The following is a 20,762-nucleotide window of genomic DNA, read 5'->3' as shown; positions in this document are numbered from 1 at the left end:
CTGGGGGCGTCCGGCAAGGCAGTGGCCCGCCTCAGTGAGTGGAGGTGTCCTCAGGAGGGGGACTGACCAGGTCCGCCCTGTCGGCAGTGAACCGATGATGGTGCAGCCTTGTGTGGAGGCAGGGACCACAGGCAGGGCCCGAGAGAGCCCCCGCAGCAGCAGCCCCGGGCAGACGTCGGTAGGGACAGGGGGAGAGGCCGATTTCAGTAGCATTCTGGGCTGAGGTCTGGGGGGCTGGCAGGACTTGGGAGAGGACTGTAGGGTGGGAAGGGTGAGGCCCAGGCTCTGGCCTCAGAGCCCCCTCCTGGTACCCACTCTCTCTGCACTGGCCACCGGCTCCACCTCCATGGCGCCCTCAATTGTATCTCGGGATCTCGTGGAAGGGGGTGGAAGGTGGTGCCCAGGGGGCCAGTGCTGGTAAACGGGGTGGGGCAGAGCAAACAGCATCCACATGTACCCGGCCCAGACCCCTGACCCACCCAGCTCTGTCTTCTGTTGCTCAGGTCAAACCCGCGGAGTCACGCTCGCCAACTCGCTCCCTGTCGCCGACCAGTGGCCAGCACACCTGTGGGACCGCCTTTCAGAACAGATCCAGGAGCTGCTTCTTGCTAGTGCCTCCCCACCCACTTCATGGCCCCTCGCTAGGAGACCCGGCCCCGACTCCCAGTGGCACATCCCTGGATGGCCGCTAAGAGACCTGTGAGCACACAGGCCAGGCCAGCTCACTCTGCACACACCCTCCAACGCTGCCCATCTTCTCTTGAGAAAGAGCCATCATCCCAAGGGCCGGCTGGCCTGTCTGGCCTGGTCACTCCTCCCGCACTCCCCCCGCAACCCCCCCCATGTCCGGGCCATGGGGGCCCCTTGCTGCTCCCCCACAGCCTCTGCCCTCAGCCCCTGCAGCCCGGAACAGGGTCCCCAGGCGGCCCCTGGCCACGGCCCCCAGCCCTCTGTCTCTGCGGATGTCCCTCTTGGTGCCCCCCCAAGTCCCCCGTGCTAACTTCCTACATAACTTATGGGTCTGTTTGTCATTACCTGTCCCCCAGCAGCATGCAGCCCCCACGAGCAGAGACTCTGTTTATTCACTGATAAACCCCAGAAATTACACCACGAACTGGGTACACACAGATCAATAAACCCGCTGAAAGACAGACCCTCCAATTCCTACAACAGGCCCTTCCCTACCCTTCAAAAGGGAATAAAATAGGTTTTCCCATCTTAGAAAAAAAGCTTGAAAGGATTCAGTGCCTATGGAACCACAGGGCACCCTTCTTATGCAAATTCAGAAGGCAGTCTGCGGTGTAGCCCATCTTTCAGCTGCAGTCACCCTCCTGGGGCCAACTTTAAAACAGTGATCTTGCAGAAACCCATATTTGTGACGAGTCGTTAATTCTGAACACATGCTTCGTAAGAGAATTCCAGCAGCCGCGATTGCTCTGCGGAGGCCCTGGGTGGGCAATGGTCTGGCATGCTGCCACTTCTGCTGATGGGCTCCGGCCAGCGAGCCTCACAGGGGGCGTGAGGACCGGACTTCACAGGAGGGGAAATGATGGCTGATGGTGAGGGGCTGTGCTGATGCAGCCAATGCCCCCACTGAACCTCTGCGAAGACAGGATACCCGGCACAGGTGCCGCCACTGTCCACTCCCGTCTCCCTGCCTGGCCCTGGCTCCAGGGGAGGGTACAGGGGTCCACAGCAGTCTCCCTGGGAAAGCGGGCTGGAGACCCCAGAAAGAACCACACAGGAGCCGGGCGGGCTCATCTCATGCGCTGTGCTCGGCACCCGGCCACTTTCTCTCTCCTCTTCCTCATGTGTTATTTCTTGGAGCACAGGGTTCAGAGCAGCGTTACACCACGTCCCCTGATCCAGCGTCCCTCAGTGGCCACAGCCTCCATCAGGGCGCACCTGAGCCTCCCTTCCCACCGCGAGCTGCCCCCTCCCACCGTCTGAGTCTCTGCCTACACAGTGAGGTGGTGGACCCCACTACACAGCTCTGAATAAACAAAACATCTGTCCTCGGGGTGGGGTGGGGGGTTTCTGCTTCCTCCCACAGCCCCACGCAGCGAGCACAGAGGCTTCGGTCATTGGAACTGAGGCCCCTGCTCCGCCCGCGGCCTAGCGCCCTCACTGCTCCCCACTCGGCCATGCCCTCATCACTGTCCCCTCGCAGCCTTCTGGAGCTGCCTTTGCCACCAAACTGCCCACCAGTCAGACAGGCAGCACCTGGTGACCCGGCAGCAGAGGGTCCCTGCCCCTCTAGTCCACCATGACCCTCCCTCCTATGCCTGCCCCTGCCCCTATCCCGGGCCCCTCCAGCTGGGCAGTCTGTGGACAAGGCTCTGTCCCTCTGAGGGAGCCAGGCCAGCCTCACCCGGCACCTGCCCCCTGGCCTTCTCTGGGGGCCATGCAGGACTCTTCATGCCTGGGCGGGCAGGGGCCTGCGGCCAGCGGGCAGTGCTCTGGCCGCCGATGCTATTCCTAGAGCTCAGCTTTTCTGGCCATATGGCCACCGTGGCGGGACATCAGGTGACAAGCCCTTTCACCACACCTGGTTTATGCTGAGGTGACTCTCGGAGGACAGGGGCTGGTGGCTGGGGAATCAACCCCGTGACCAGAGGATGGAGAGTTCAGCCCCACCCAACTCGGGGAGGAGGGGGCCTGGGGACAAGTCAATCACCACGAACAAGGACTGACGTAATCCATGACGGAAACCTGTGAAACGACCCCTGACCCACGGGCTCCGGGGCTTTGGGTCAGCGAGCACATCACGATGCTGGGAGGGCGGCATGTCTGGAGAGGGCACGAAGCACCACACCCCATACCTTCCCTGTGCACCTGTTCCAGCCAGTTGTTCCTGGGTCGTGGCCTTTATAATAACCTGGTAAATGTATGTAGACTGTTTTTCTCGAGTTCTGTGAGCTGTTCTAGTAAATTACTGAATCCGAGGAGGGGTCGTGGGAACCCTTGACTTGTAGCCACGTCAGGGAGAAGCGTGGGGACTCTGGGCACCCAATCCGGGCAGCTGGCATCTGAAGTGGGGGCAGTCATGAGGGACTGAGCTTCCAGCTGCGGGGTCTGTGTGCCTTGACCGTGGGACACAGGCTGGGGTCGCGGACAACTGGAGAGCTGCGTGGCTGGGAACGTGGAGGGTGGGCGCGGGCCGGGGGGCTGTCCCCAGTGTCGTCCCTTCCAGGAGCGGCGGTTGCTCCTTTTCTCCTGGCGCATCTTTGCTTTTTCCTTGAGATAACACGTCAGCACACAGGGAAGGGCACGGGTCAGAGCGCTGGTGTCCGTGAGTCCTTACGTGCGCAAAGCCCCATTTCAATGAGACACAGACCATCCCACTGCCCCCGGGAAAGCCCCTGCCGGTTCCTGCCTCTGCGTCGTGTGAAAACAGGCATTCGCTTTACAGCCCGGGTCCTCACCTCTTGGTGATTACGAGTCAGAATCTCGTTCCCCAGTATGTAGCTTTTCTTCCCACTATATCTATGGGGGTTTTGGCAAGTAAGTTTTAAAATTTCGATTTAGTCAAATTTATTCACGTTTTCCTTTATAATTTGGGCTTTCTGTGCCTAGTTTAAGACAACTGCTTAAATGTAGGCCACAAAAACAGCAGGGACCACTCGCCACATTCAGGTCCTCCCTGCTCGGGAAGGTGCTGTTGGGCACTGTAGAGACAGGCTCACAGACAGCCCACGGTTCCAGGGCCGCTCGCTGGCCGGCACGGCTCCTCCCCGAGTCTCACACAGCAAACTGTCGGCTGCAGCCCCATGTTCCTTTCCTTCTTCTGAGCAACTGAGCCTCCATCCTACTCCAGACTGCAACGTGCAGGCCGGCCAGCCCGGCTCCCTTCATGGCAAGAGGCGGCCCTGCGCCAGGCTCTGACGATGACACCATGTGACGAGGCCGGATGGGAGGCACGCCCGCCTGGCCCTGCTGCTGCCTCGAATCCAGACCTGACACCTGGGATGTGGCTGTCTCCAGGTGCTGTGGAGAGCTGGAGGACAGAGGAAACTTCCCGGAGGGTGCGGGGAGATGGAGCCTGGGTTTTGGGTGACCGTGGACCCGCCCCAGCAGCTCTGGACGACCTGCGTGTGAACTCACTCCTCCTTGGGAGAGACATGAACTCCCATCCAGCTCACGTTTCCTCTTGGATCCAGGCACACCTAACCTCAAGTGGGCACCATACGTCGTCAGTCTCTTTCCAGATCGGGACCCTGTTTTGCTACCCTCCTACCAATCACCACTCAGGTTTCTATTGATACTTTTCCATTTGAGTGCTGGATTAGATCTCCAAGTGCTGTGAAAAATGAGATTTTGGTTAAAGTTACATTAAAGTTATAGATTTAGAAGGACTGGATCAAACCATTAAAAGCACACTCCAGGATTTGGTGTGAGCATGTCGTTTCATAATTGAGGATGGCTTGTCGCTGGCCTTCCTTCACTGTCCTTGTCTGGTCTGGGGATAAAGGTGGCAGAAATCCCACAAAACGAGCAGAGGAAATTTCCCTATTTTTCTGATCTGTAGAAAAGATCATAAAAAGGGGTTACTGGCCCCCAAACATGCAGAGAACTCACATGAAAGCCATCTGAGCGAGCTGTGGAAAAGCCTCCTCCTCCACAGCCACCTCCTTTCTTTCAATTTCCTCCAATTATTTCTCTCCTGGGAGTGGAGTGATTGGCTTAATATTTTTAATGACTATAATTCTATTCAAAGTTTCTACCTATACTTGAGTCAATTTTAGGAATGTACATTTTTCTAAAAAATTCTTAATTTCAGGGGCTGGCCCCGTGGCCGAGTGGTTAAGTTCGCGCGCTCTGCTGCAGGCGGCCCAGTGTTTCGTTAGTTCGAATCCTGGGCGTGGACATGGCACTGCTCATCAGACCACGCTGAGGTAGCGTCCCACATGCCACAACTAGAAGAACCCACAACGAAGAATACACAACTATGTACCGGGGGGCTTTGGGGAGAAAAAGGAAAAAATAAAATCTTAAAAAAAAAAAAAAAAAATTCTTAATTTCACCTGGTTTTAAAACATGTTGGTAGCAAAGTTGTCTACAATTCTCCATTTTAACCATCCTCTTTGCGACTCCTCATAAGGCTTGGCCGTGCCTTCTCTGTGTTCCTGGTCACACTCGCCAGCGTTCGTCGATCTCACGATCCGTTTCAAAGAACTAACCCTAGTTTTGCCACTACTCGCTGTGTCTCTGCTGCCTTTGAACATAATGACTGCTCCATGCTGTGTCCTTCTGCTACTTCTCTGGGTTTCTCTCTCATCCTCGTCCTAACTCACCAGCTGGGTTGCTTTCCGCCGTTTACCTATGGCCACTTCCTAGTGGCCACTGTGAGCCCTTCTCCTGGTCATCACTGAGGTACAAAGACACACTGAATGGATGTAAAGCACACAACTTGGCAAGTCGTGAACTATGCACATGCCCACGAGCCCCCCACAGAGGTTTCCTCACACCTTGTTCCCAGTGCCCCTTCTTGCTGAGGCCCCCACCTCTGGGCAACTGCTGGTCTGCTTCCTGTCATGCAGATCGGTTTGTATTTTCTAGAAATTTGTAGAAATGGAGTCACAGGGTAAGCACTCTTTTTTGTCGGGTTTCTTTTACTCTGCACACTTATTTTGAGATTTCTCCATGTTGTATTGCGTATCACGGTTCCTTTTTTTTTTGTGAGGAGGACTGGCCCTGAGCTGACATCCGTTGCCAATCCTCCTTTTTGCTTGAGGAAGATTTTGCTTGAGGAAGTCTCTGAGCTAACATCTGTGCCCATCTTCCTTTATTTTGTATGTGGGATGCCTCCACAGCATGGCTTGATGAGCGGTGTGTAGGTCCGTGCCTGGGATCCAAACCTGTGAACCCTGGAGACAGCCGAAGCAGAGCGTGTGAACTTAACTACTACGCCACTGGGCTGCCTCCCTGCTTTTCTCTGTCTGAGTAGTATTCCACTATACAGAGGTACCGCCCTTGTTTATCCACGTACCTACTGATGGCCGTTTGGATTGCTTTGGGTTTTTGACGACTACAAAGAAGGCTTCCCTGAGCTCTCACGGATGTGTCTGTGTGGACACATGCTTTCAATTCTCTTGGGAAACATCCTGGAGTAGAATGGCTGGGGCAGCTGGCAGACACATCTTTGACTTGCTCAGAAACTGCCCAACTGTCCTCAGAAGTGACTGCACTGCCTGCACACCCTCAGAGGGCACGGCTTCACCCTCCGCAGCACTGCCGACACTGCATGGCCGCCCTGCCCACCTTAGCACCCTGACGGCTGTGCCCAGCCTTCTCATTTGCATCCCCCTAGTGAGTAGTGGTGTTGAGCATCTTTCTCTGTGCATAGTTGACATCTTTTTTGGTGAAGGATCCATTCAAATACTTTGCCCATTTAAAAGAATTGCTTTTCCTTCTTGTTGAGTTTTGAGAGTCTTTATATACTGTGGATACAGGTCCTTTATCAGGTATATGATTTGCAAATATTTTCTCCCAGTTGGTGACTTTATTTCTCATTCTTTTAACAGTATCTTTCAAGGAAGTAATTTTTAATTTGATGAGGTCCAATTTATCAATTTCTCCTTTTATGGAGAGTGCTTTTGGTGTTGTATCTAAGAAACTGTCTACCCCAATTGCCAGGATTTTCTTTTGTTTTCTTCTAGAACGTTTACACATTGAGGTCTATGACCCATTTTGAGTTGATTTTTGTATGTGGTGCAAAATATGAAGTTCGTTTGTTTGTTTTTCACAGAGGGACATCCAATTGTCCCAGCAGCACTTATTAAGGAGACTATCCTTCACTGAGTTGGCTTTGAGCCTTGGTCAAAAATCAGTTGTGACTGACAATGAACAAACAGAATTTGAAATTAAAAACACAATACCATTTACATTAACACCTCCAAAAATTAAATACGTAGGTATAAATCTAACAAAATACAAACAAGACCTATGTGAGGAAAACTACAAAACTGATGAAAGAAATCAAAGAACTAAATAAGTGGAGAGCTATTCCATGTTGATGGGTGGGAGGACTCGACACTGGCAGGACACGTCAGTTCTTCCCCAGCTGATCCATGGATTCAGTGCAAATCCACTCAAAACCCCAGCAAGTTGTGTTGTGGATACTGACAGACTGATCCTAAAGTTCACATGGAGAGGCGAAAGACAAAGAGCAGCCAACATGGTGTCGAAGGAGAAGAACAAAGTTGGAGGACTGATGCCACCTGACCAAGGCTTACTATAAAGCTACAGTAATTGTGATGTGATGATTTACAAAAAATGTGTATTTGGTCATTCAGATAATCAAATACATATACTTCTCATATGTATTTGGTCATTGTCCAGTTTCTGGCTCACACTCCTAATAGCCTTGGAATTTCTAAGTGATGAGAGCCATAAAGGTGCCTTCTGTTATGTTAATGAGACCACTTTCATAAGCACGTCAGGATGGGGGCTGCTGCCAGTGCAGGTGACTGACCACGTGATGGAGGATGGAACTTTCAGTGTCACGGCCCCTGACCTCCAGGGAGGGGAGAGGGGCTGGAGATGGAGCTCAAACAGCAATGGTCAATGATTTAATCAACCAGGCCTTTGTCATGAAGCCTCCATAAAAACCCAGAAGGAAAGGTTTCACAGAGGCTCCGGGTTGGAGAACACAGGTAGAGGCAAAGAGAGCGGTGCACCTGGACAGGGCGTGGAAGCTCCGTGCCCTTCCCACATCCCCTGCCCTATGCGTCTCTTTTATCTGGCTGTTCCTGAGTTATGTCCTTTTATACTAAACCAGTGATCTAGTAAGTAAAATGTTTCTCTGGGGTCTGTGAGCTGCTCTAGCAAAGTAATCGAACCTAAGGAGGGGGTCATGGGAACCTCTGATCTACAGTCGGTCGGCCAGAAGCACAGGTGACAACCTGGACTTTTATCATCTGAAGTGGGGGTGGGGGGTCCTGTGGGACTGAGCCTTTACCCTGTAGGATCTGGCACTAACTCTGGGTAGACAGTGTCAGAACTGAGTTGAATTGCAGGATACCCAGCTGGTGTCTGAGACTTGCTTGTTGGATGTGTGGGGAAATCCCCCTTGTCACATACACGGTGGCATTGGGTCCAGAACCCGAAAAGTAATCAAGACAGTGTGGTCTTGCAAAACAACAGACAAATAGATCAATGGAAGAGAACAGAGAACAGAAAGCCTAGAAATAGACCCGCACAGATATAGTCAACTATATACAGATAGTACAAAGGCACACAGATAGTACAACAGGACAAAGACAGTCATTTCAATAAATGATGCTGGAACAACTGGACATCCGCACGTGAAAAAATGAACCCAGACACAGACCTTACACTCTTCACAAAAATTAACTCAAAATGGATCACAGACCACATTGGTTTTAAAACGCAAATATTAATTTCCCAAAATGTTAACTGAACTGTGACCATGAAAGCAGGAAACTCTTTGTTTTCTCTGGAGCAAATCGTGTCAAACGCCCCAGTCTGTAGCACATGAAATACAACAGCTCACCCTAGACGCCCATATATAAAAATGTACAGAAAGCTGAGGTGTGTGTTTTGAAGGACAGCGGTGCAGGAAGCCGGGGCCTCCCGTGTCAAGGCCCCAGCTCACCCCTCAAGCGGCCCTGCAACACTGGTTAGAACCCACGTCCTTCAGAGACGCTGTGGAGCACTTGGAGAGGAGATGGGACAAAACCCAACGGTTTCTGAAGAACAGGAGTGGAGCCCGCGTGAGCGAGGCGGTGTTCAGGGGCCGGGCCTTACCGCGCCATCTTGTCGCTGCAGGACATGGTGAGCAGCCTCTCCCCCTGCAGGACCCCGTCCCACGTCTGGATGCTCGCGTTCGACCGGACTGGGATCGTCCCCTCGCCAGACTCTATTTTTGTCCGCAGCTGCCCTCTGGCTTTACGGTTCGGGTGTCTGTCTGCTGGTTCTACAAGAGAAAACAGGTGAAGGACCCTCAGGCAGGAAACCATCTATTTAACTCACTGAGAAGCACATCTAACAACCCCTCTAAACGTAACGCACTGTTTGTGCCTACATGTGCATCTGTTTATTCTACATGCGTCACATGTACGCACAACAGAAGCAGCAACATTGGACAGGAAGGATTAACACAGACCAAATTCGAGAGACTGTCTCCTTAGGGGCCGGGGAGACACAGGGCTTCCATCTTAACCAAAATGGTTTATTTCTATTATTAAAAATGAGCCGAAGCAAACAAAACAAGATGCTAATTTGCTAACTCTAGGTGATGGATATTTGGGTGTTCGTTATATTTTTTCCTTGTATTTTTAGATTTTCAAAAATAAACCTATAGGGACATGGAGGGAAATCCATAGGAAGCGTGCACAAATGTCCAGAGTTTGTCTCTGGGTTATAGAAATATGGATGATTTAAATTTCCTTTCTGATATTTTAAAAACATTCAGCAATTTTCCACAGTGGGGATGCGTTGCTTTTGAAATCAAGGAAAATAATCTAATCGAACATTTTATTTGGAATAAATAATGCTCAAGCTTGGGAGAAGGGATGTGGGTACAAGTTACTATAAACAGAAGCACTAAGCCATATGCACGGAAGGATGGAGCAAAATGTGACAGCAAAGGGGTCTGCCTTGTCATCAGTCTGTTCCCGCTTCTGAGATGTCACATACTTCAGTCACACATCTATTATATTACAGGTCATCAGAGACACGGACAAGGATGTACCTCTCTGATTTAGAGATAAATATCATCCAAATTTAAATACGTCCAGGGAAAAATTCAGATCTAATATCCTCACTCTATTCTAATTACTCAGTTTATTTGAATCAACATTTTCCATTCATTAAAATTTTGTAATTAAATGATTAATCGAGAAGAAAAATCTCATGCTTTTATATATTTCTATCAGATCCACATTCGAGGCTGAAATTCAAGGAAAAAGAAACACAGGATATCCTGCAGGTTTACTGTTTCATCTGTCACTGCACACTCAGGAATTTTCTCAAGAAACCGTCGCCTGTTGGAAACCTGGTCTCCTACCTTCCAGGATCGGCTCGTGCGGCGAGAAAATCCTGGCGTCTCCACAGGGAGACGTGCTGATGTAGAGATGGAACTGCACATTCTCCTTCAGCCTAAACCCCCCTCGCTCGGATTTCTGAAAGATGGACCTCTTTTGATCATCTTTGTTACTGAAAGGAAACAAGTTGCAAAAATAAACGTAAAAGCTGTACACGTTTGTCAAAATTTAGTCGGTCATAGTCCACACGGGTTTTCAAAGGCCAGTATTTTCAACAGGGTCAAGATAAGCTTGAACCGCAACATTTATTCTACGTGATTAGGATAATTAACATCGTTCTTGTCCACTTAATAACGGCCGTGTCATGGAGATGCGAGGAACCCTTCCTTCTCTTCATTTATGACTTTAGAGCAGAAGGACCGTGCGTGAGAAACGGCTTTGTGAAGACAAGCGGTCTAGAAACATGATGTTCTTCTCAGGCACAGTGACCAGAATAAAAAGGACCATTTTTACCAGGCAGCTCAGTTCTAGTTATATTCATATTGCATACGACAAGAGCACACCATCTTGAACACAGACTTTGAATCCACGACTACGTTATGCATATGTACACACGTATGTGTGTGTCTTATAATTTAGCCAACTCTTATCTTGTCGCTTGAGCATCATGGGAAAATGGGAACCAACCCCATTGTTACTGATAAACTTACTATTTTGAGGGTTTTTCAGTGATTACCAAACAATAAAAGGTTTCTCAATATTTTCTGACAGGAAGGGAATATTTTTTTTAAAAAGCTTCTTTTACTTATTTACTTCTAAACTTACTTTAAGTAAAGCTCAAGTTGTGTATAAAGAAATCTAAGCAAGGATCTTCGAGATATTATTTCTGCATGGCAGTCGTTCAATGCAAGGCCACGATCACTCATGTATTCGCCATTAATACATTTTGTTCCTGTTGAAATACTTATCACTTTGGCATCTTTAACATCCGTGCCTGAAAAACAAAAGAGAAATTACTCCTTGTAATTTCCAGCGACGTGTGCCTGACTGTGCTCCCAGGGTTTGCAGGCATGCTCAGGGACTTGACTTCTGAGGGGCCAGTGAACTGCTCAGCAACTCTTCACGCACCCTCACCGCCTAATTCCCGCCTGCACAGGCTGACGCACTGCAAACAGCCTGCTACGGAGGACTCGCTTTGCCACATTTCTGGGAATTCACCCTTCTCACCACTTAGCGTAAAGATTCTAAACTTAAGAAAGCTATTCCATCCGGAATGCAATAGTCTTTTCTTGAACGTCCCCCAGTGGATACAGGGAGGAAAGGTAGACTAACGGATCTGGTAATTGATCCTGAAATTAATAACGAAGTACTCAAGAGGCTGGAGAAACGGCCTCACACACCCAGGGAAGCAGGAAGTCATCCCCAGTGTGCTGGTTAGGGATCTGTCACTGCCGAACCATTTCTTCTGCCATCCCAAAGTGTGCTCTTCCCCACGGGGTTTCTAGTCTTCTTAGGGCCTCCCCTTGCCCCCATAAAGTCACACAGAAACTTATCTGGCAGCATTAGCATTAATCGATAAATCAGATATGTCCTACTTTCAAATGAAGTGAGAATTAAACAGCACAGTTTTCCAGAGTAGATCAAGACCATTCACATAAGATTATAGGAATCGAATATCAGTATGGTTTGCTTTCTCCAAATGCAAACAACTTAGGTTAAAAAGATGTACATTTAGGGAAAAATGTTTGCAAGCGAAGTTCCTAAGTCTGCATATGGTAGACATTGTGCAGAAGGAAAGAAATGACCTGTTAGCGTCACAGAGATTTTTACAGGTCAACCCATTTACCTGTTGTCATGACGACTCCGGCAAGAACTTTCCTGCGCGCGTGAGGGGAGGAGAAGTTGTCCGTCAGGTCACCAAACTTATCCAGAACCAGGCGGGCCACAGCATCCGCTAACACCTGAGGACCACAGCAGCGGGTTAGGGGCGCAGCCCGCGCCTGCCGTGAATGTCAACACGTGCTCCCCGTCTCAGTGTCGAGACAGATGGCTTCTCTTCTGGAAATCACACAGGTAAATCTGGCAGACGTGTGTGTGTGTGTGTGTGTGTGCGCATGCGTGGATTTTTTTCCTCCAAAATATTCCTCGGAAACAGCCGCCCAAGGAGCATGTGAGGCTCTGGCTGGCATCCTCTGGCTGGGAGTCGAGGTCAGGGATGGTCCAGTGCCCGGCCACGAGGGCCAGAGCTCCTGCAGCGGGAGGCACACCCGTGCCATCCCTCCGGTCCTGACAGCACCAGCCTGCCCTCCGTAGAGCCGGGAGAGTGCCCCCGGGGGTCACCTGCCTCCCACTCCCACTGCTCGGTGTCTCCCAGGGGCCCTCCCGAGCGGCCCATGGCCACACTCCCTCGAGTGACGGGGCTTTTGGAGGAAGTGAGGGTGCTCCTCTTCCCGACCCCAGGAGGTGCTGCCCGGTCAGCTCAGGGGCTGGCAGGTCTGGGGAGCACGCCCTCGGTGTGACACGCAACATCACAGACAGAGAGGGGGAGCCTGGAGAACCAGTGCGCTCTGCACAGCACCTCCCTCTCAGAGACGCCCATCAGACGTGTCTCTCAGTCGTGTCAACATCTAAAACAGAGTAGCCTGGCTCAGCCTCTCTTTCAGAAACTCGCGCTGATTAGAGCGTGACAGGGCATTCATCACTGAGACCAAATGATGTCAGAACGTACGAAAGGCTACACTCCAAGCGAAGGTGTTGAAGGTGATGTTTGGAACATTCAATCGGCGTGTCACCAGCCCAGACAGCCACCTAGACGGAAGGGGGCGCTTCTCAGGGGCAGACATAGACGCTGGAGTCTGGACACAGTCTTATGATTCCCCTCAGATATAACGACTCCACAGTGCTCTGGAAACAATGCCTCACGGGAGACGTGTGCAAGGAGCCATGTCAGACCGACGTCCCACCAGTCTCACACTCGTCATGACAAACAGCCAAATACAGTGTCTCCAGGTTGGTCCCTAATAACATACTCCCAAAATGAACAGAAAAGTCACTCATCCTAAATGATGACTTATTGGGGAAAAACATAGTTGTCAGGAAGTTCTCCTCCTGTCACTGCACCAGCAAACACCAACAAGCCCTGAAAGACAGTGCTCTGGACCAGACACCTGGAATGTGGGCAGAAGATCCAGACTCGGGGGCCATGGCCCTCACTCTGCGCCCCTGACAGAGGCATCGATGCCCCGGGGGCGAGCCCAGGAAAGGGAGTGAGGCTGCAGACAGAAACACAGGATGCAGGACCAGCACAGCGGCCGGAGCATCAAAGATAAAACACGTCCCAATGATACAGAAGGAAAATAAGAGGAGGGGGTGAGGACAAGCAGAGGAAGTAGAAGTTCCCGCCTCACTAAGGTCAGGCGCATCTCCAGCTTCCCAGAGAAGCCAATGAGCTTATCCCCGGAGCTCAGAGACGCCCTGGTGGAGGTCGGGCACTCACACTGACACTTACCTGCCAGAGGCAGCGTCTGGCCCCCTGGATGGCTCTTCCATCCCCTAAACAGATCACTATCTCATTCCCATGGGCAATGAGGCTCTCCCTCTAAACTTTAGGGGCAGATATAACAACAACAGTAATATGCTGTCAAAAGTCAAGCCCCGCCCAGCCCCAGGCTGCCCACTTCCTGAAGGACACTCAGAAGCTGAGAGGCCGGCTCTGGGCTGCTGACACCCGGTGAGGGGCAGAACTCACTGCTGACAGAGGGCTTGTGCTCATCATATGGCTGCGTCATCTGAGTTTTAAAGCCTCAAATGTCACTGTGAACAGCATGAAGGTAACCAAGTCCTGTAAGGGTTACTCTAGGAAAACGGTGAGGGTTTCCACCATCCTGAAATGTACATCTGGAAGTTTCCAGTGGGGAGACAATGGAGCCCAAAAATAAAAGCTGCAGGGACTGATTCTGCAAAGGCCACCCCTAGGTCCCCCAAGGAAGACGTGGTTACATCCTGAGCTACAATGGGGGCTCGGGAGACACCGTGGTGGGGGCCACTGTGAGCAGACGTGGGGCAGACACAGCTCCCCCTCCCAGGCCTCGCTGGCCCTGGACCACAGAGGTCCAGAAACTGCTGCTCAGCACTTGCAGAACGAGGGCAAGCGGCATGGGGTGGGGCTGAGACGGCCCCTGCCCACCCTCCCCTCCCCTTATGCTGAATTCCAACAGACATCCCTTCCCAGCCAGGCTCCACACGGCCCCTCAACCAAGGAGCTCTGGTCACTGCTCCACACTGAAGTCACAGGGCCAGGCCTGGGGAGTGGGCTGCAAGTGCTGACACACACATGCATGCACACACAGACCTCCGTCTCCCTCCTCTCCCCGGCGTTACCCATCTACACCTAGAAACTCGGGCATCTGGGATTCACAGCATTCGATCTGATTCCGATCATCTCACTCACAACTCTGTTGGCGCTAAGGGAAGACAGGTCACATCCGATGCTATTTTGAACTCAGGCCGAAATATTTTAGCAAATGCTAAAACTGAAAATAAAAAATCACTTGGGAACCAGTGCCACCGGTTTGTAAAATTATAAATGGACTAAAGTTCTTATGAATAATGTCGACAAGAGGTTATTATAGGAAGCAATTATTAGGTTAGTAAAAAAAAATCAGTAAAATGCTTTGAATGTATTACTTTATACTGATATTGTATTTGGTTGCTTTAGGCAAAATAAAATAAATTTCCTTCTTTCAAAACTGAGAACCACGGCATCTCAGGCGAGGTGACAGTGCACGGAGGCTCCTCTCACTGTCCCCAGCAGCACAAGAGGGGCCGCAGCCCTGCTGGACCCTTCTGGGAGGACACAGGTGGCCACCCCCCACTAGGAGGCTTCTGGTGTTCTGATCAAACCAGGATATGTTTTATCTTCAAATTCAACAATATTTTGACAAAAAGGAATAAACTGAGAAGAAGGCCAGGTTTTTCTCCCTAAAAGAATAACTTTTACAATAGACTAGAAGGTTTTTGGATTTCCAAGAAAAGAAGCAACACACAATCAAAGCTCTAGGATCTGGAGATGACAGCCACGCTATCTCTCCTTCACTCCTCTTCCACGTGAGCCAATCTGAGCCCATTCTGAGATTCCCTCTCTCTCCACCCTGATTTCACGGAGGGAAGTTGTCCAAGGTCACACTAAAGAGTGGCCGCCTGCCTCTGGCCCGGCAGGGGGAAGCAGGCAAGGATCCCACGTGGGAAACTGCAGGTACAGAGACTCCCAGGCACACAGTGGACCCCGGAGCAAGCTGAAGGCCCCTCATGCCCCTCCCCTCCCTGACACGTGCCACTCTGCTTGGACACGCTCCTCAGCCTCAGGAATGCAGCCACAGCCAGTCTTGCTGGAGCCACGAGGCCCTGACCCCCTGACCAGATTCAGGTTTCGGCAGCTGACCAGCCAGCCTCCCTTATCTTGTGCCAGGATCCCCAGACGAGACTTTGAGGGGAAACACCGCTGAGCTGGGGTGAGGCCCCAGTGCTCCAGTCCACCCTCCCCTCTCCTCTGACCAAGGCTGCTCCGGGACGTGGGATGTGGGTCACTGTCATGGTAGGGGCGGGCTACATGGGAAGGGAACCGTGGACCGCCATGTGGAGTGAGGGTCAGCACAGAGAGCACTGACAGCACTGCTCTGGGGCCCGGGCCTCAGGTGTCCCCACCCTGCGTGTGATGGCCATGGACGGGCTTCCCAGTGACCACCTGACCAGCACAAACAGGAAAGGCTGCCTGGAGCCAGAGTTAGGGTAACTATTCATGTGACAACAGTGACGTAAGATGGGAAGTCCGCAGTGACAATGGAAACCAAGCCCCGTCTAAGAGCGTCATGGGGACGTGACCCCACGGTAAGGCGGCCGTGTGCATCCTCACCTGTGGTAAGTGCAACTGGAGGCCTTCGCTGGGGATGGGCTGGCGAGACGGCGTCTGGTCCAAGTGCAAATTGAAAATGGTTGCCAGGGCAGACTGCGCGGCCCGGGCCTTGGCCAGCTTTTTGTTCCTCCCCGAGCCTTCAAAGAACTGCCCGTCCACGACCACGGACATGACAAAGTTCTTGGCGTGGCTCTCCCCGCTCTCTGAGAGGAAGTCGTACTTCAGTCCTGGGCGCAGCTCGTTCAAGATCATCACGGGGTTCTTCCCGCTCGGGGGTGGGAAGGGCGGTGGGACCGGGAGGGGAGGCTGCACCAGGCTCGCGGGCACTGGGGACGCCGACAGGCTGAGGTCCCCGCTGGAGCTGAAGGAGTCATCACCGTTGGAACCCAGGTAGAAGGGCACGTCCGACCTGTCCGGGGTCTCGAAGCCGTTGAAGAGCGTGTCGGGGAAGTCGGCCTGGTCGGATGTGAAGTCCGTGTTGGCGGACAGGGTCCTCCCCATGGCCAGGTGGGCCTCGGAGGCGTTGGGGAACTGCACAAAGGACCGCAGGGCCTTCTCGGCGGCGTGCAGCTTGGCCTTCTTCTTCGTGGGGCCCGAGCCCTCGAACACCTGCCCGTTCACCTCCACGGACATGACGAACAGCGGCGCGTGCACGGGCCCCGTCTGGGACAGCAGCATGTACTGCAGGCCAGGCTTGATCTCGTTCAGCTGCATCAGCGCGTTCTTGGGCAGGGCGGGCCCCGGCGTCCTCCGTCTCTTCTTCAGGCGGAACTTGGCGTGGCCGTTGCTGCCCTCCTCCAGGGGCCGCTTCCTGCTGGCACCGCCGCCCCCATTGGAGAGCGGGGCGCCCTCGCCGGGCCCCGGTGTGCTGCCGTCCTTGGGGGGCACGTTGTCCAGATTGCAGTTTTCCTTAACATCTGTGCTGCCTGAACCTGCGGTGCCCAGAAAGAGTAACTTACAACGCCTTCGTTGCAGGATCTTGTAAATGCAAAATTTATAGATTCCTTTATCTCTCTTTGTAACTGGTTAAGTGATGTGTGCTTATATATCTTATTCCTTGCTGTAGACACGAAGAACTACACATTTAACCAAAGAGCTGTCAGCCTAAACTGAAACGAGTAATTTGGCGTTTTGCTAAATGGTGGCCAATCCCCTTTCTAGTTGGCATCACCAACTGCTTTTGCATTAAAAGGTGAATTTTTAAAACACTTTTTCCCACAAGAATATTCAGAAGCATTCAGAAATACTTTATTCAAGCTTACTAAATGTGGGATGATAAATTAATCCAGAAAGACCTTACATTAATAAGTCTAATATCAGGACTGACAAATATACATCTTATTTTAGCATCTTCCTCCTTTCCGATGTCAATGACTCTCAGGCTATACTCACTATGGGCTTGAAACTGCAGCCTCTCCCAGGAGAGGGGACATTATTTAAAACATGCATTCACAAGTTCATTAGTTTTTCAGGTTTAGAATATTCAATCAATGTATGCAGTTATTTGATTTAGTTCATAAATCAATCTTAGAAAACTGCTTATGTGATTATGAAAAATATCCTGGCCTTTTAGAAATTATTTTTGAAGGATAATGCTTCACTTCTAGCATTCATTTAAAATTTTTTCATTATATATGGGGAATTGATTTACCTCTGAATTCTTAATACATTTCATGATAGAAAAAAATATATGAGGACACGATACGAAATCGAAGCTGCAGGCAGGTTACAACTTCTAACTTCCTCACCAAAGCAGGCAATTTTGTCTTTTTTTTAAAACAAATATTTGACGGGTTTATAGAATAATTTGGTTATGCTTCCATTCAAAGGTAGTTTATAAGTAAAATTAATAAGGATAATTTTAGAACTCTAAAAGTTCATGGCAAAATAAATACAATTTTAATTTCAAAAAGGAGAATAAAAAGTCTTGACTCTTCCCTTTAAGTTTATCAAGGTTTTTAAAAGTGAGAAAAAGAAACAGCTCTCTATTTTCCTGGTTAGTTTCACAGGCCACCTGCTGCAGGAAGTGCAGGAGGAACTGCCAAGGGGCTCTGCGATGCTGTGGGCACGACTGTATTTAAAGACCCACCACTAGCTCTGGAAAATCCAGAGTAAGTCTTTTAAGGAATCAAAATATTTTTTGCAATGTAAGCCACTTTAAAGTTCCCCCAACATGGTGGCCCCAGGGTCTATGTCTAGCACATAATGTGAGACTAGATTCTCAAGGCTAGCAAACTGAAAAACCTGTGGCAACGTTCATCAGCTCTACCCACGGAGGGCTCAATGGGACAGAAGGTCGGAGGCGTGGGCTGCCCGTCCCCATAGCTGAAGTCCCCGAATCTCCCGGGCGGTCGTCACGCGGCCCAGACATAAAGAGCGAGCCTGGCTTAAGCACCGCCCGTGGGAAAGCTGATTCTGCCTGTGGGGAGGTTAGGAGGCTGACAAGCTTCCTCTACACACGTCCGCTCTCCCAAGTGCTCCTGACACACACACCACTTCGCCCAGTTGACAAAGCCGATGGAATGGACACTAAATTTTCATTTATAACATCCTCCAGCAAAAGCTCGATAGGTTACTCCTTTCGGTGCTCAAAGGAAGCAGACGGTTAAAGAGGGCAGAGCAAGAGAGAACAGAGGTTAACAGGTGAGCGACAGCATCAGGCACCGGGCGACGGCTGGCATTCTGACGTTGCTGCTAAACAGAATTATCAACAGAGAAAACCGCATCATTAAAACACATTGGGACATGCATGTAATGCAATATCTATAACCTCTGAAACAACCAAATGCTTTCCTTTAAGAAATAAAAATCATCAGTATTGCTCTGACAACTAATCCTGAGGTTATAAGGAAAATACACTTTCTACAGGGTAGTTCACATAAATTCTAAGTTCTTACTTCCTTCAGAAGCACTGAAATACTTCTCAAATTCTTTCTTATTAAAAACGCTACTATGGACAGGAACATAGAATATTAAAGTTAGAGAGAGACCCCCACTATCACAATTCTTCTTAGATAGATGCTCTCTTTACACATCGTGCTACTTTATTTCATAAATGTGAATATTAATCATGATTAAATTTTTTGTTGATTTTGAAATGATAGAAAATACAGGGCTGGCATTTCAAAGTTTCACCAGCAACTTATCTCCCCCGAGAAGTCATCCAGCAGGACTCTTTGTCCTGGGAGGTTACCGCAGGATCGGTCTGGGGAGAGCCGTGTAAGCTACGACCCGAATGACAGCCCACAGCCCCAACAAAAAGGAGGCGTGGGGGACACCTCAGGCACCCTCGTCATGTGGACTACTGCAGGGCAAAGCTGGAAGTGGCCAGTGAAAACATAAGGCTGGGTTCTACAACGACCTCCAGAGTCGGCTCTGATGGGGGCACCAGCCTGCAGAGAGCTCCCGCCAGGCAGCCAGGGCCGTGCTCGTCCGGTGGGAGGGAGGGCACAGGGTTCTGAAACGGCAACTGGCCACATTCCTTTAGGCCTGCATCCCTCAGGGACTGACTTCGACGCAAGAGAACACTTCCTGGGAGGTTCGTAACAAAGACCAGCCCGCTCCTTGCTCCCCACAGCAACACTCATGGAGCAGCCTGCGGGTCAGGAGTGTGCACTGGATGGACTTCCAGGCCACACGTGGAGGCAAGCTGGCTCCAAGGCCTCGCTGCTCGGTTCCGGGGGAAGTCACGGGGAAATGGACTGTACTGTGTTCTAGCCTTCGATGACCACGCTCAACAAAACGTCACTCATCATTCAGATCCTTGTGTTCCTCCTTGGGAACAAGCGAGCAGGGACGAGTAAGAAGGTACATATATACATATATCAGAAAAACGATGTCCCTCTTATAATTGCTCTGCTAAAGGCTGCCAACTTCTGTGGGAGCATTTGCACCTTATCCAGATGCAGTGCTCTCTGGGATTAAAGATAAAACAGCAGAGGGAAGTATGATCATTGAACTTTTCCTGGAGAACAAGGCTGCGAGGGGGGAGCTGGCTTACCCCGGGCTCTCCATCCCTCCACAGAGAGACAGCGTGGACGGGAGAGCACCCAGGGGTGAGTTTCAGGCCACCTCAGCCCAAAGGCTCATTAAAGTCTTTGGAAACTTAAGATCAACAGCCTCACGTGAGCCCCCTTCCCTCAAAATGGAGGGAGAACACACTGTATGTGAAGGAAAAACTTATGCACCGTTCTCCCAATGACCAGGTGTTTAAATCCTTCTCGGAGGCTGTCTTACATTTGCACGGATGAAAATCTGGACCGTTAGTATGAGGAGCACATGGTGACTTAGCATGAAACCCTGCACTTTACGACCTACACATCTAGAGGCCTGAGTCCTACATCCAGGTAGATACACGCGTGACGGCCCAGGACAAGAACGAGGGATGAAGAACCTGGACATGCGGCTGTAAGGAAAACGTCCACGGTAAATGCTGATACCTATTGTAGAGAACGTATCAAAAGTTAGAAACACGCCACTGTTAAGAGCCCATATCACAGGGAAAGTCACTTTCCCCGAATTGGTCTCACTAACTAAATTTACAAAAACACTTTTAATGAAAACTTAGCTACTTGATACCACATGCTACGATAGGCCTAGATCTTACTCATGTTTTCTTCGTCTTCTAAATCCATGGCAAAATACTTTTGAGGGTTTCTTGACTGGCGGAGACTGTTTCTGTCTGAAAGACAGCAAGAAAATAACATTCAGTGTGTTCACTGTATGAGAAATAGAAGCTAAGTCTACTCTATGGAAATGATTACAATATTATTTCAAACTAAAGAAAAAAGTCATAAAACAAGGACAGTTGGATCTGCCAAGCAGGAAACAACATTCTGATGCGT

General features: G+C 50.5%; 1 protein-coding gene across 7 annotated transcripts in view; it reads right to left on the bottom strand.

Moving 5' to 3' along the window:
* The window catches only part of ADARB1 (adenosine deaminase RNA specific B1), a 144,175-nt gene that overhangs the window by 26,237 nt on the left and 97,176 nt on the right, over positions 1 to 20,762 (bottom strand). For all 7 annotated transcript variants that reach the window (XR_011495444.1, XM_044750759.2, XM_044750758.2 and 4 more), the window contains 6 exons: positions 20,525 to 20,599; positions 15,919 to 16,850; positions 11,854 to 11,968; positions 10,833 to 11,001; positions 10,031 to 10,179; positions 8,770 to 8,938 (listed from right to left, as the gene is read on the bottom strand). Coding sequence is in view for 6 of the 7 variants with exons in the window: in XM_044750759.2 (XP_044606694.2) it covers positions 8,770 to 8,938; positions 10,031 to 10,179; positions 10,833 to 11,001; positions 11,854 to 11,968; positions 15,919 to 16,850; positions 20,525 to 20,552 (1,562 nt within the window). In the remaining variant the exon portion in view is untranslated. The remainder of the gene's footprint in view (positions 1 to 8,769; positions 8,939 to 10,030; positions 10,180 to 10,832; positions 11,002 to 11,853; positions 11,969 to 15,918; positions 16,851 to 20,524; positions 20,600 to 20,762) is intronic.

Source organism: Equus asinus, chromosome 18 (genome assembly GCF_041296235.1).
Source record: "Equus asinus isolate D_3611 breed Donkey chromosome 18, EquAss-T2T_v2, whole genome shotgun sequence".
Classification (NCBI taxonomy): Eukaryota; Metazoa; Chordata; class Mammalia; order Perissodactyla; family Equidae; genus Equus; species Equus asinus.
This window is presented reverse-complemented; position numbering and strand designations above follow the sequence as displayed.